Source organism: Petromyzon marinus, chromosome 40 (assembly GCF_048934315.1).
Source record: "Petromyzon marinus isolate PM22_M1 ecotype Great Lakes invasive population chromosome 40, UKy_Petmar_22M1.pri1.0, whole genome shotgun sequence".
In the NCBI taxonomy this organism is placed as follows: domain Eukaryota; kingdom Metazoa; phylum Chordata; class Hyperoartia; order Petromyzontiformes; family Petromyzontidae; genus Petromyzon; species Petromyzon marinus.
Window position 1 is genome coordinate 3,658,377 of NC_133706.1, and position 15,971 is coordinate 3,674,347.

Below are 15,971 nucleotides of genomic sequence, written 5' to 3' on the forward strand. Positions count from 1 at the left end.
CACGTAGGTATAAAAAATAAAGTCACGTAGGTATAAAAAATAAAGTCACGTAGGTATAAAAAAATAAAGTCACGTAGGTTTAAAAAATAAAGTCGCGTAGGTATAAAAAATAAAGTCGCATAGGTATAAAAAATAAAGTCGCGTAGGTATAAAAAATAAAGTCACGTAGGTATAAAAAATAAAGTCGCGTAGGTTTAAAAAATAAAGTCGCAAACAAAGTCACGTAGGTATAAAAAATAAAGTCGCGTAGGTATAAAAAATAAAGTCGCAAATAAAGTCACGTAGGTATAAAAAATAAAGTCGCGTAGGTATAAAAAAAAATACATTTTTATACCTACGTGACTTTACCAAATGAACCAAAGAGTATGGATCCCTGCAGTCACGAAAACTTCAAATCTAGGCAGTCATCATCATCAGTGAGCTCCTCCAGCAGGCGAAGCTGCGTTGGCTGGGTCATTTCAGTTTCCAGTTTAATTTATTTGGTATAGCCCCGTGAGCCATTCGGCTCTTGAATCGGGTGTAACCGCAAAAAAAAACCAAAAACATGAACAAGAAACATCTTAAAGTGACTACGCGCAAACAGAAAAATCCAGGAAAAAACAGCAAAGTCGTTTTTTCAAAGTTGTAGGGTCATGTAGCAACGCACGGCCAGTCGCCGCATGATGATGAGGCTAAAAGGACGCGGCACGGGCTAGAGAAGAGATGGGCTGATGTGGTACAGAAACATGTGGCGTTTATTGGACTTGCCGGTGACTGGTACCAGCGGTGTCAAGATTGGCCTATGTGGAGGAGGTTCGTGAAAGACGTCGCTGGGGAGTTGGAGGCAATGCATTTCAACAACAACGGAGGAGCGACGCTCACAACAACGAGCAGAGCTCTAGGCGGCTAACATTCAGATAGTTGGCACAGTGGGGAGCACAGTTAGTGCATCTGCCACTCCAAGGCCGTAGCCATGAAGTCAACGTTGGGGGGGACCAAATATTCCAGGAGGTCTGGGGTCCCCCCCCCCAGAAAAAAAATCTAAATTTGAAAACGAAATTTCCTGCCATTTCCTGCCTAAAATATAAAAAAATCACTAACACATGGGATGGACTTTTTATTTATTTTTTACAACAATGTCTAATAGTGTATTGTATTACATTGCTCTGCTTTTTCTTATTTACCTTTTCTTGTTTCATTGTATGTAACGGCAGAGATTAGGGATTAATAAAGTACAACCATAACCACAACAATATAAACAGAAATATATTTTATAGCAATATATGGGGGGGGGGACATTTTGAGCAGATTTGAATATTGGGGAGGGGCATGTGTGTGTCCCCCCCCCCCAATATATTATAATTACGGCCTTGTGCCACTCAACCCATGGCACCTGGCCTGCCAGCGGGCCTTCGACACTTAATGTGGCCTAAAAGTGCATGGGGTGGTGACGCCTCCGCCACTTGGTGGTTGAATGGCGACAGTGGGTTGTTGATAGTTGTGGGCGGCGTGCAGCGCGCTCCTTCCTTACTCGCCAAGCGTGGTAAAGGTAAATGCGCAGCTCTGCAATGGTTCAAGTTTTAAAAGTCGATTTTGTTCATTCCAGGTGAACAACTCGAGTGACCTGGGTCACCAAAATAACAAAACAACATAAGCAAAGTTCATATAATAACGTTCAAATAAAGTATAGAAACGGGGCAAATGGAAAATCAGCGCAAAAATAAGTTGTGTCACACAAGAGTTGGGGAAATATTCGACAAACATGTTTTAAATGATAAATTCCCTGCAGCCGCAAGTCGGGCCCCGGCAGGTGAAGTTTCGCAGTTCCAGGTGAGCTGCTGCTGCAGCCTCCACGAGAGGGAGCTCTAGCCTAGAGCTAAGCTGCATTAGGCAAACTCTTGCTTGCCTCGCAAGGCAGATGCTGGGGTTCTCTACCCTTTGCGACTCAAGTCGTATAAGGCCGTGACATATTGTGCGCGTTACTAGTTACATGAGTATAATTACCCACACTTTACCCCGTCACACGCGAGTTCATATCCAAGAGGTACAAACCTCTGAGTTGGAATAGGCTTGGCTGACCTGATGGCCTAGAGTTTCAGTTTTCAGAGTTCCATTTATTTGGTATAGCCCTGTGAGTCATTCGGCTCTTGAATCTGGTGCAACCGCAACAAGCAAAAAACTAAAACATGAACAAGAAAACATCTTAAAGTGACTATGCGCAAACAGAAAAATCCAGGGGAAAAAAACCCAGCAGTTTTGCAAGACGGGAGAGTCCTGTGTGGTTCAGGAGCTCGATGCCAATGCCGAGGTCTGATGGCCACGACGAGAGGACGTCAGGGGAGAGAGATCGTATAATTTAGCTGTCCCTTCGTTGAAGGACCATGGAATCCGAATCTTTATTTAGACTGGATACACACGCAACACAAATTACACATACAACACACACGTTACACACACAAGTTACACACACAAGTGACATGCACAAGTTACGCACACAACACACAAGTTACACACACAAGTTACACACACAAGTGACACACACAAGTTGCACACACAACACAAAAGTTACACACACAATGTAGATTTGACGCACACGCTCAAGTGACGCACACAAGTTACGCACACAAGTTACACATACAACACACAAGTTACACATACAACACACAAGTTACGCACACAAGTTACACACACAAGTGACACACACAACACACAAGTTACACACACAAGTTACACATACAAGTTACACATACAACACACAAGTGACACACACACAAGTTACACACACAAGTGACACACACAACACAAAAGTTACACACACAATGTAGATTTGACGCACACGCTCAAGTGACGCACACAAGTTACACACACAATGTAGATTTGACGCACACAAGTGACACACACAAGTGACACACACAACACAAAAGTTACACACACAAGTTACACACACAAGTTACACATACAACACACAAGTTACACACACACACACAAGTTACACACACAAGTTACACACACAATGTAGATTTGACGCACACAAGTGACACACACAAGTGACACACACAACACAAAAGTTACACACACAAGTTACACATACAAGTGACACACACAACACACAAGTTACACACACAAGTGACACACACAACACACAAGTTACACACACAAGTTACACACACAAGTTACACATACAACACACAAGTTACACACACACACACAAGTTACACACACAAGTTACACACAACACACAAGTTACACACACAAGTTACACACACAACACACAAGTTACACACACAATGTAGATTTGACGCACACGCTCAAGTGACGCACTCGTGTCGCGCCACTGGGGGGCGTTGTTGTCGCCCGGGGTGGGGTGCCGAGGCTGCTGTCGTGGTCTTCTTGGTGGCTGCTGCTGGAGCTCGGGCCGCGCTGTTGCTTGTGGTGGCTATGGACGTGGAGGCCAAGCTGCGCGTGTCGTGGCGGCGAGAGCGCAGCGACGAGAGGGACGAGGCCCCTGTGAAGGTGACGCGGCCGTCCTCGCACGGACCCCCGCTGCGGCGTGGCGGGCAGGCGAGAAGCGGGCTTGCCTAGGCCCAGTGGGCCCTGACTGGGCCTGCGTGTGTTTATGTATACAGTACCCGAGCAATGATAATAATAGTTAAAACGATTACGGAAGTAAGGTCTATCAGGGATTGGGAAAATAAACGATGGAAGTTCATTCTAAAGTGGAGCAGTGCAAGGGAAGAAGCAGAGAAGTGAGGTGATCAGTTGTGAGTGGGAGTGCATTGCATTGTGAACTTCAGTGTGGTGAGACGGTGAGTTTTGTGGGCTGTTGTGACCTGCAGAGTGGTGAGTTTTGTCGGTGAGTGTGTTTGTAGTGACCTGCAGTGTGGTGAGACGGTGAGTTTTGAGGGTGAGTGAGTGTAGTGACCTGCAGTGTGGTGAGACGGTGAGTTTGGTGGGTGAGTGTGTTGTTGTGACCGGTATGGTGAGTTTGGTGGGTGGGTTGTTGTGACCTGCAGTGTGGTGAGAGGGTAAATTTGGTGAGTGAGTATTGTTGTGACCAGTATGGTGAGTTTGGTGGGTGGGTTGTTGTGACCTTCAGTGTGGTGAGAGGGTGAATTTGGTGGGTGAGTGTATTGTTGTGACCAGTATGGTGAGCTTGGTGGGTGAGTGGGCTGTTGTGACCTGCAGTGTGGTGAGAGGGTGAATTTGGTGGGTGAGTGTGTTGTTGTGACCTGCAGTGTGGTGAGAGGGTGAATTTGGTGGGTGGGTGTGTTGTTGTGACCAGTATGGTGAGTTTGGTGGGTGAGTGTGTTGTTGTGACCTGCAGTGTGGTGAGAGGGTGAGTGTGTTGTGACCTGCAGTGTGGTGAATTTGGTGGGTGAGTGTGTTGTTGTGACCTGTAGTGTGGTGAGTTTGATGGGTGAGTGTGTTGTTGTGACCTGCAGTGTGGTGAGAGGGTGAATTTGGTGGGTGAGTGTGTTGTTGTGACCTGCAGTGTGGTGAGTTTGGTGGGTGAGTGTGTTGTTGCGACCTGTAGTGTGGTGAGTTTGGTGGATGAGTCAGTTGTTGTGACCTGTAGTGTGGTGAGTTTGATGGGTGTGTTGTTGTGACCTGCAGTGTGGTGAGAGGGTGAATTTGGTGAGTGAGTATTGTTGTGACCTGCAGTGTGGTGAGTTTGGTGGATGAGTGTGTTGTTGTGACCTGCAGTGTGGTGAGTTTGGTGGGTGTGTTGTTGTGACCTGTAGTGTGGTGAGTTTGGTGGATGAGTGGGTTGTTGTGACCTGCAGTGTGGTGAGTTTGGTGGGTGAGTGTGTTGTTGTGACCTGCAGTGTAGTGAGAGGGTGAATTTGGTGGGTGAGTCTGTTGTTGTGACCTGCAGTGTGGTGAGTTTGGTGGGCGAGTCGGTTGTTGTGACCTGCAGTATGGTGAGCTTGGTGGGTGAGTCTGTTGTTGTGACCTGCAGTGTGGTGAGAGGGTGAATTTGGTGGGTGAGTGTGTTGTTGTGACCTGCAGTGTGGTGACAGGGTGAATTTGGTGGGTGGGTGTGTTGTTGTGACCAGTATGGTGAGTTTGGTGGGTGAGTGTGTTGTTGTGACCTGCAGTGTGGTGACAGGGTGAGTGTGTTGTGACCTGCAGTGTGGTGAATTTGGTGGGTGAGTGTGTTGTTGTGACCTGTAGTGTGGTGAGAGGGTGAATTTGGTGGGTGAGTGTGTTGTTGTGACCTGCAGTGTGGTGAGTTTGGTGGGTGAGTGTGTTGTTGTGACCTGTAGTGTGGTGAGTTTGGTGGATGAGTCGGTTGTTGTGACCTGCAGTGTGGGGAGTTTGATGGGTGAGTGTGTTGTTGTGACCTGCAGTGTGGTGAGAGGGTGAATTTGGTGGGTGAGTGTGTTGTTGTGACCTGCAGTGTGGTGAGTTTGGTGGGTGAGTGTGTTGTTGTGACCTGTAGTGTGGTGAGTTTGGTGGATGAGTCGGTTGTTGTGACCTGCAGTGTGGTGAGTTTGATGGGTGAGTGTGTTGTTGTGACCTGCAGTGCGGTGAGAGGGTGAATTTGGTGAGTGAGTATTGTGACCTGTAGTGTGGTGAGTTTGGTGGATGAGTGGGTTGTTGTGACCTGCAGTGTAGTGAGAGGGTGAATTTGGTGGGTGAGTGTGTTGTTGTGACCTGCAGTGTGGTGAGTTTGGTGAATGTGTGTGTTGTTGTGACCTGCAGTGTGGTGAGTTTGGTTGGTGAGTGTGTTGTTGTGACCTGCAGTGTGGTGAGTTTGGTGGGCGAGTCGGTTGTTGTGACCTCCAGTGTGGTGAGTTTTGTGGGTGAGTGGTTTGTTGTGACCTGCAGTGTGGTGAGTTTTGTGGGTGAGTGGTTTGTTGTGACCTGCAGTATGGTGAGTTTGGTGGGTGAGTATGTTGTTGTGACCTGCAGTGTGGTCAGACGGTGAGTTTTCTGGGTGAGTGGGTTGTTGTGACCTGCAGTGTGGTGAGAGGGTGAATTTGTTGGGTGAGTGTTGTTGTGACCTGCAGTGTGGTGAGTTTGGTGGATGAGTGGGTTGTTGTGACCTGCAGTGTGGTGATTTTGGTGGGTGAGTCTGTTGTTGTGACCTGCAGTGTGGTGAGTTTGGTGAATGTGTGTGTTGTTGTGACCTGCAGTGTGGTGAGTTTGGTGGGTGAGTGTGTTGTTGTGACCTGCAGTGTGGTGAGTTTGGTGGGCGAGTCGGTTGTTGTGACCTGCAGTATGGTGAGCTTGGTGGGTGAGTCTGTTGTTGTGACCTGCAGTGTGGTGAGAGGGTGAATTTGGTGGATGAGTGTGTTGTTGTGACCTGCAGTGTGGTGAGAGGGTGAATTTGGTGGGTGGGTGTGTTGTTGTGACCAGTATGGTGAGTTTGGTGGGTGAGTGTGTTGTTGTGACCTGCAGTGTGGTGACAGGGTGAGTGTGTTGTGACCTGCAGTGTGGTGAATTTGGTGGGTGAGTGTGTTGTTGTGACCTGTAGTGTGGTGAGAGGGTGAATTTGGTGGGTGAGTGTGTTGTTGTGACCTGCAGTGTGGTGAGTTTGGTGGGTGAGTGTGTTGTTGTGACCTGTAGTGTGGTGAGTTTGGTGGATGAGTCGGTTGTTGTGACCTGCAGTGTGGTGAGTTTGATGGGTGAGTGTGTTGTTGTGACCTGCAGTGTGGTGAGAGGGTGAATTTGGTGGGTGAGTGTGTTGTTGTGACCTGCAGTGTGGTGAGTTTGGTGGGTGAGTGTGTTGTTGTGACCTGTAGTGTGGTGAGTTTGGTGGATGAGTCGGTTGTTGTGACCTGCAGTGTGGTGAGTTTGATGGGTGAGTGTGTTGTTGTGACCTGCAGTGTGGTGAGAGGGTGAATTTGGTGAGTGAGTATTGTGACCTGTAGTGTGGTGAGTTTGGTGGATGAGTGGGTTGTTGTGACCTGCAGTGAAGTGAGAGGGTGAATTTGGTGGGTGTGTTGTTGTGACCTGCAGTGTGGTGAGTTTGGTGAATGTGTGTGTTGTTGTGACCTGCAGTGTGGTGAGTTTGGTGGGTGAGTGGTTTGTTGTGACCTGCAGTGTGGTGAGTTTTGTGGGTGAGTGGTTTGTTGTGACCTGCAGTATGGTGAGTTTGGTGGGTGAGTATGTTGTTGTGACCTGCAGTGTGGTCAGACGGTGAGTTTTCTGGGTGAGTGGGTTGTTGTGACCTGCAGTGTGGTGAGAGGGTGAATTTGTTGGGTGAGTGTTGTTGTGACCTGCAGTGTGGTGAGTTTGGTGGATGAGTGGGTTGTTGTGACCTGCAGTGTGGTGATTTTGGTGGGTGAGTGGGTTGTTGTGACCTGCAGTGTGGTGTGTTTGGTGGGTGAGTGGGTTGTTGTGACCTGCAGTATGGTGGGAGGGTGAATTTGGTGGGTGAGTGGGTTGTTGTGACCTGCAGTGTGGTGTGTTTGGTGGGTGAGTGGGTTGTTGTGACCTGCAGTATGGTGGGAGGGTGAATTTGGTGGTTGAGTGGGTTGTTGTGACCTGCAGTGCGGTGAGATGGTTAATTTGGTGGGTTAGTGGATTGTTGTGACCTGCAGCGTGGTGAGTTTGGTGAGGGAGTGGGTTATTGTTACCTGCAGTGTGGTGAGATGGTGAGTTTGGTGGGTGAGTCGGTTGTTGTGACCTGCAGTGTGGTGAGTGGGTGAGTTTGGTGGCTGAGTGGGTTATTACCTGCAGTTTGGTTAGAGAGTGAATTTGGTGGGTGAGTGGGTTGTTGTGACCTGCATTGTGGTGAGCGGGTGAGTTTGATGGGTAAGTGGGTTGTGACCTGCAGTGTGGTGAGTTTGGTGGGTAAGTGGGTTGTTGTGGCCTGCAGTGTGGTGAGATGGTATGTTGTTGGGTGAGTGGGTTGTGGAGAGCATGGCTGGTGCATCTGCCAGTCATCTCAGTCGGTCAACCCATGGCACCTGGGTCTGTTCTGTGACCTGCCAGCGGACATTTGACTTCACGTGGCCTCAAAATGCATCTGGCATTGCACAGGTGCTGTGGTGATGTCACCGCCATTTAGTCATGAACAGCATTTGGAAGTGCATCAGTGAGTGCTGTATTGTAAAATATATGCAGAGGAGAATGGGTCATGGATTTGTCGATTGCGATGGAGTGAGTGACAGCTGGAGGGAGAACGAGGCGTAGACTTCCAGCATCGTGTCGTGGCTCATGATGAGTGTGTTGTGTAACTTATATCGATTTATATAGCAGCGCCTTTATTCAAGGCGCTTTACAATAATTATTAAATTGTACCTAAGATGATAGTGGTTAATATAAAGAGTGGGGTTATTAAAAGTGGTGTTGTAGTTAGGTGACAAGAGGAAAGGTAGGAGTGGTTCAGGAGGGGTTGGGGTAGAGGTGGTGATAGGGGTCCAAGTATGCCTGGTCATAGTTGGGGGACAGGGAGTAGCAGTCCTAGGATGGGCTCGGGGAGACGAGATGGGGGAGGAACTGAAGCCGGTTTTCGTGAAGATTTTTAAGATGAAGTGGAAGTTAGTTCCAGTGAATGGGAGCAAGAAGAGAAAAGGTGCGAACGAAAGGGACAGTGAAGATTGGGAGCGTAGAGGACGGAATGGGACAGAGTAGTCAGAAGATTAGAGAAGCAAGATAGGTTTGGCAAGACCACGGAGGGATTTACGGACTAGAGTGAGATGTTTAAACAGTGTGGGAATTGTGGAATAGGTTAAAATCATCCAGGCTGAGGCATTGTTGTTATATTTTGAACGTGCGGTGTGTATTGCCGTGTGCGTGTATGTTTTATGTTGTATATTTACAGTCCTAAATCAATTTATTGTTGAGTTCATGTACTTTATATATAAACTTTATATGTATAGTACTGTAGACAGATTTTACATGTGTGTTCAGCACACTATTAACTAAGTTTAATTTTGTGCAACATGTTTTGTTCAAGAATGGGTTGGTTGACAGTCACATCTTCTAGAAGACAGGGGTTAGTCAATATTGGGGTTTCAAATTGTCTTTAGCAATCAAGGGGGGTGATTGTGGTAATTTTACTGTATTATTATTATTTTGATGATGGAGTGCTGATGCTTTTATTGATGTTGCTGCAGGTGATGTAAAATGTATGCAAATGGTATGCTAATGAAGCAAACAACTGTAGAAAATACTCAAAAAACGAGAATCAATCCCAATGAGACGATTAAACAGGACTGCGATTTTTTAATTGAATTGCAGTCCTGAATCGGGAAAATTCAGCGAATAGCTATGAATGATGATGATGCTGCTGCTGATGATGATGTTGATACTACTGATACTGATGGTGATGATGCTGATGATTATCATAGCCATGCTGCTGATGATGCTGTAATTATGCTGTAGATTATAATGATAACGCTGTTGCTGCTGCTGATGTCGAAGATGCTGATGATGCTGTCCCTTGCAGCGTGCCCGGACTTCTGAGCACAAAGAGGCCTCTTCAGATGAAGAGGATGACGACTACGTGCCATACGTGCCAGTCAAGGAGCGCAAGAAGCAGCAGGTTCTGTCCCGTCATCATCGTGTCCCCATCCCAACCAATGTTTTTCTGTGCGTGAGTGTCAGTGGCTTGAGGGCTTTGTGATATTGATGACAAATATCTGAACCAGTCCTGGGCTTCCCCTAGGTCAACTCAGCCTTGAATGAGGACCTGGTACGGTGTGTAAACATCAGCACTGGAGAGATAAAGGCGGCTGGCTGTGGCCCTGGCCACACCACCCCCTTGAGCACTGTGGTAGCCTACATATATTCTCACAAACAGCACTTACCCCAACAGCTTATTAAGGCTTTCGGAGGGCTCTTCATGTTGTGGGTAGTGATGGCATAGCGGTTGGCATGCTGCGCTTAGGAGCCTTGCGACCCGTGTTGGATTCCCACTCACGGCCAACACCAGTGACGAATATCTGAACCGATCCTTGACCTGCCCTAGATTGACTCGTCCTCAAATAACTACATCGTGCAGTGTGTAAAAAGCAGCACTAGAGAGATAAAGGGGACCAAGCGTGGCAATGGCCACCCACCCCTTTGCGGGCTGTGCCGACCTTCGTATGTTCTCACAGGACTTGCAGAGACAGCTTGTATATATGTGAATGTATATATCTCTTTGTATTTCTGTGTGTGTATCTCGCTGTGTGTATCTCTGTATATCTGTGTGTCTCTCTGTGTATCTCATTGTGTATATATCATTGTATGTGTATTTTGGTAGTGTAGCAGTTAGAGTGCTGCACTACGAAGCTAGCGATCCTGGTTCAATTTCCGCTCATGGTCAACACCAGTGACAATTATTTGAACCAGTGCTGGGTCTCCCCTAGGTGGGCGTAGACTGTGATGACGACCTGGTGTGGTGTGTAAACGTCACCATTAGGGGAAAAAAGGCTTCCAGGCGTAGTGTTGGCCACCCACCCTCATGTGCCGTACTGGCCTTTATAGGTTCTTCTCGCTCACATCACTTGCAGTTTTACTCTTTGGTTCTTTTGGTAAAGTCATGTAGGAAATAAAATATTTTTTATTTATTTTATTTTATATTCTACGTGACTTTACCGAAAGAATCAGAGTAATTCCTGCAGTCACGAAATCTTCGAACTTGCAGTCTTGTTACAGGCTAAACAGGGGATCTTTGTCTGTGTGTGTCAGATGTTGCGGCTGCTCAAGCAGGTGCAGTACGGGCGGGGGAGGGGCGGCGCGGGGGAAGGGGAGGCTGGGGAGGGAGGCGCGAGCGAGGAGGACGAGCCGGCCGGCCCACGGTCCAACATCAGCCTCCTGGACCAGCACCAGCAGCTGAAGGAGCGTGCAGAGGGTACACACACTATATGCTACACTAGTCTGTACACTATACTAGTCCCTACACTACACTAGCCTATACACGACACACTACAGCAGTCTATACACTACACATGACAATAGTCTATACACTATATAGGCATGTCTCACTTAACGAGCGAGATACGTTTGCTTGCTAAGTGAAAACTCGATAAACGATCATTGTTTTCCCATTGACTCCCATGTTAAAAGCTGAACTACGTTTCAGCCACAACATTATCCACTTTTTTACGTGAGAAGTACAAATTACAATTTAAAAATAAAGTAATAAAACATAAAATGTAATGCCACACAGTGTAAGATTCCCCTTATAGTTGTTACAGACTGTTGGGGAAAGTGCTGTTTGTGAGCACCTATGAAGGCCGGTGTGGTACATGAGGGGTGGGGTGGCCAGGACCACGCCTGGCCGCCTTTGTCTCCCTAGTGGCGATGTTTACTCATCGCAACAGGTCGTCATTTGAGGCCGAGTCGACCTTGGGGAGGCCCAGGACGAGTTCAGATAATCGTCACTGGTGTTGGCCTTGAGCGGGAATCGAACACGGGTCTTCAGATTCATAGCGCCGCACGCTAACCGTTACACCACCGCTCCCCATACCCATCCACCCCTCCTGCCACCCGTCCATTACAGTGACACCACAAGGCCCCCTTCCCCAACACAACCAAACGCGTGCACTTAGCACAGGAGTGCTGCTAAACAAACAGCTGCAGGTCACACTGCGCCCCCTGCCGCCATGGGATGCATATTTTTTTATCAGTCTCGGCTCGATAAGGGAACATTTTGCTCGTTTTGCGAAACAAATGGGTCTAAATTAAAATTGCTTGTGAGAGTGAATTCTCGTAGAAAGAACACTCGTTAAGCCAGACACACCTGTACACTACACTCGTCTATACGGCATACACTATACACTGCACTATTATATACTGCATACACGATCACAATCTGGAGCCCTCCTTGTGTCCCCCGTCTGTATATTTGGTCATACACTGGAGCCCCACTTGTATACTCCCGTCTGTATTATGTCACAGTGTGGAGCCCCCTTTGTGTCCCCTCATCTGTATTATCAGTCACTAACTGGATCCTCCTTTATGTACCCTCCGTTTGCAGCTCGTAAGGAGTCTGCCAAGGAGAAGATGCTGGAGGAGGAAAAGAAGATTTTGGAGAGCGTTGCAGAGGGAAAAGGTAACTAAAATACCATGTTGATTCATTTGTGTTAATAATTATAATTTAATCTACGTGTACACAGCCACAAACATAGCAGGTATACAGCAGATAACAAACAAATGCTGCCTGAAACAAAATAGGTGATGGAATAAACTGCGTCTATTTAGTTGTTTCCCCCCTTAATTATTAATCTTTAACTGTTCATTTTGTTGTCACCAAGACATTCCATAGTGACCCATTCCCTGCCATATTTGATCAGTTATCTAAGATGTAAAATTATGTTTAAGATTTAAGTACAAAAACTGCTGCCCACAAAGGGGCAGCCAAAGAGCTGCAAGGGGGCATCTAAAAAGCCACATGAGGCTCCCGAGTCGCAGGTTGCCGGCCCCTGGACTAGTAGGAGACTGGTTTGAGATGAGGGTTGGTGTTCAGAATTGGAGATTTTTGTTTCCCCACTTCATTAATCAAGGTTTAGTCTCCAGAGCCTTGGCTGGGGCGTCACAGCACTTGGCAGTGTTTGGCAATGTGGCTGCACATGCTGAACTCTTTGCATGACCTTTCCTAAACAAAACTTTTATTGGAATAGGTTTTACCCTTTTAACTGGCACAAAAACTGACTCCTTTATTCAAGGCATCATGTTTCCAATAACCACAACACAAGCAGTCAAAATGCAAACAAAAAAGACAACTCTGATAATAATATGCACTGTCCTTGAATTTGATTGGTCCACACCCGAGACAGCTTTTCTGAGAGCCTAGTCTCCATAGGTGTTGGACCAGAAGACGCCAAAAGGCGTACAACTAAAAAACAGCGCACTATCAGAGTATTGAGGGCTCGGCTCGAGCATTACATTATGAGACCTCCTTTGCCAGTTAAAAGGGTAAAACCTATTCCTATATCTTGTTTCTGGCAAAGGAGGTCTCATAATGTAAATGCTCACCCCGAGCCCTCAATACTCTGATAGTGCGCTGTTTTTGAGTTGTACGCCTTTTGGCGTCTTCTGGTCCAACACCAATGGAGACTAGGCTCTAAGAAAAGCTGTCTCGGGTGTGGACCAATCAAATTCAAGGACAGTGCATATTATTATCAGAGTTGTCTTTTTTGTTTGCATTTTGACTGCTTGTGTTGTGGTTATTGCAAACATGATGCCTTGAATAAAAGTGTCAGTTTTTGTGCCAGTTAAAAGGGTAAAACCTATTCCTATATCTTGTTTCTGGCAAAGGAGGTCTCATAATGTCAAAAACTTTTATTTTAAAACTAATAATCTTTTATTTTACCAGGTAAAACCTGCTGAGCTATTAACTTTTTTTCATTCGTGACTTGGCCACTAATGATATTTATAGCAGCCAAATATTCTAAATGCATGTTTATAAATATGGAAAGAAAAACTGGAGGACTCGGAGAAAATTCCACGTGGACACAGGGAGAGAGACATGCAAACTCCAAATATGCAACAGGCGTTTTAGAGTCAGAATCGAACCCACAACCTATTGCATACCAGGCGAGGGAGATAACATATCGCCGCTGCGGCGCCCCTAAAGCCGTAAGGTGGTGGGGATAAGACTGTAAAGTAGTCCTTGAAAGTCTGGTGTCGATATTGTACAAGTCCCAATATCTAGCAGGAGTAAGAAAGTGATGGCGTAAGTGGCATTGGTACAGGCATGTCTCGTCCAGCGCTGATATTGATGTTGGTGTCGTTTCAGCGTTGATGTCGGTGAAGGAAATGGCAAAGGGCATCACTTATACCAGGGCCTGCAAGTCTGGGTGAGTGAGATATCGTCATCACCAGTCTTGGTTCCTCCACTGCTGGATGAATGCAGACAAACAAGAAAGCATTGTGCTTTGCACATTACCATTATGCAACATTATGGCCTTAATAGGTGCTCACCAACAACACTTATCCCAACACTATAAATTGTCACGTGGTTAGACTTGTGTGTATTTTTTGGTAAACTGAGTAGAGGTACAGTTATTCCTCAATTTATGAATGTTTGGTTTATGAAATTTCGTGTTACGCAATTGACAAAATACGGACAATTTTCGATTGACGAAATCGAATTACCGCGTGAACAAATTTTCACTACGGCATGCGCCACGAGATCATCAAACGAGAAGCACCCGTGAGGCTGCGTCGTCCATCTGCGACAGCATCACAGTGTCCCTGCTGTGCAACACAGTAACGCCTCCACATCACCTTTCCAGTCATTCCTATATGCTGATCTTTTGGTGAATTCCTTAATAAGGTTATACATTTTTGGTTTAAATTAATTGTTCAATCGTTTTAATATTTATGTTTTTTTTGTATTATGAAAAGTGATATCGGTGTATACTTTTAGGTTCGGAGTAGAGTTGGAATGACTGTCCGAAACATGTAAAAAAAATGTAGTCTTAAATTAATGGGAAAAGTAATTTGATTATACTAAATTTCGAGTTGTGCATGTACATTCCTGTCGTAAAAATCGAGGGGTACCTGTACACGTGGATAAGGCCAAGACATAAAATGTTATAATAGGTGAAGCGAGTTGTAAGTTCATAATGTAACATGTAAAATTACACACAGCAATCATCACCCCCAACTCTGTGTGTATTTGTGTAACTGCATGCATATGTGCGATTATTAAGTGTGAGGTGCTCGCAGATCATGGAAAGATCGGGACACAGTTCCAAAGCTGCATTGGTTAGGTCATGTAGCCCGCATTTCACCAACCGCATGCCAAAGCAGCTTCTGTTTGGCCGGGTAGAGGGGGCTAAACAGACGCAGCTCGGGCTAGTTTTGGTACGAGAGGATTTGGAAATGATTGGACTTGCCAATGATTTATGCCAGCAGTCAAGATTGGCCTCTGTGGAGGAGGCTTGTGAAGGATGCTTAATACGAGTTGCAGGCAGTCACTCCAGCAATATCAGAGCAGAGGAGCGATGCTCACAACAATGAGCGGAGTGCTAGGTGGCTAAAACGCAGCAAGGTGGCAGTGGGGTGCAGAGGTGGTGTATCTACTAGTCATCTAAGTCAGTAAAGCCATAACACCTGGGCTGTCCTGTGACCTGCCAGCAAGCGTTCCACACTTTATCTTATAGGTTCCAAGTGCTCTTAGCCTGGCACAAGCGCCGTGATGATATCACTGCCACTTAGTAGCAAATGGTGACATTTGGCTGTTGTTCAATGACTGATTGTTGTTGAATAACTGATTGCTCTTGGATGACCAACTGCTGTTGAATGACCGATTACTGTTGATTGACCGGTTGTTATTGAATAATCGATTGCTAGTTAATGACCGGTTGTTGTTGAATGACTGATTCCTGTTGAATGACTAATTTATTGAATGACTGATTGCTGCTGAATGACCGATTGTTTTAAACGAATGACCGACTTTTGTCGAATGACACAGGTGGAGAGCCCCCCGCCGCGTGGTGAACATGCCAGAGGAGCGGCACGGGCGTGTGAGGCGCAAATGGCACATCCTGGTGGAAGGGGAGGAGCTCCCCATGCCCCTCAAGAGCTTCAGAGACATGAAGTTTCCTCCAGGTACTGTTTGCTGTCACTCACTAGTGGAACAGGGAGCCGGCAGGTGAGTGAGTCATGTAGCCTGGATGCCCAGCCACTGCATGCCCAAGTAACTTCTGTTTAGCTGGATAGAGGGGGCTAGATAGGCATGGCACAGGCTAGAGACGAGATGGACTGATGTGGTACAGAAGGATTTGGAGTTTATTTGACTTGCCGATAATTGGTCCCAGCCATGTCAAGATCGGCCTCTGCAGGAGGCTAATGAAGGACGCTGCTGGTGAGTTGGAGGCAGTTGCCCTCCAGCAACAACGGAGGGCAGAGGAGCAACGCTCACACATCGAGCGGAATGCCGAGCGTTTAAAATGCGGAGTGGGCACAGTGAGGAGCACAGTTGATGCATCTGTCAGTCATCTCATTCAGTCGGCGCATGGTATCTGGGTCTCATCCATGACCTGCCAGCGGGCATTTGACACTTCACGTAGCCTCAAAGTGCAACTAGCATGGCACAGGTG

General features: G+C 46.7%; 1 protein-coding gene and 1 long non-coding RNA gene across 2 annotated transcripts in view; one reads left to right on the top strand and one right to left on the bottom strand.

The window, feature by feature from the left end:
• Positions 1–3,303: 3,303 nt before the first annotated feature.
• DDX41 (DEAD-box helicase 41) overlaps positions 3,304–15,971 on the top strand; it is a 32,113-nt gene continuing 19,445 nt past the window's right edge. The window contains exons 1-6 of the mRNA XM_032968567.2: positions 3,304–3,492; positions 9,383–9,478; positions 10,609–10,771; positions 11,900–11,974; positions 13,661–13,721; positions 15,344–15,480. Coding sequence (XP_032824458.1) covers positions 3,418–3,492; positions 9,383–9,478; positions 10,609–10,771; positions 11,900–11,974; positions 13,661–13,721; positions 15,344–15,480 — 607 coding nt within the window. The 5' untranslated portion in view covers positions 3,304–3,417. The remainder of the gene's footprint in view (positions 3,493–9,382; positions 9,479–10,608; positions 10,772–11,899; positions 11,975–13,660; positions 13,722–15,343; positions 15,481–15,971) is intronic.
• LOC142930512 (uncharacterized) lies at positions 4,549–4,945 on the bottom strand. Its single transcript, XR_012946448.1, has 3 exons — positions 4,850–4,945; positions 4,678–4,799; positions 4,549–4,635 (listed from the first exon to the last, which is right to left on the bottom strand). It is a non-coding gene; the product is annotated as an uncharacterized LOC142930512 (long non-coding RNA).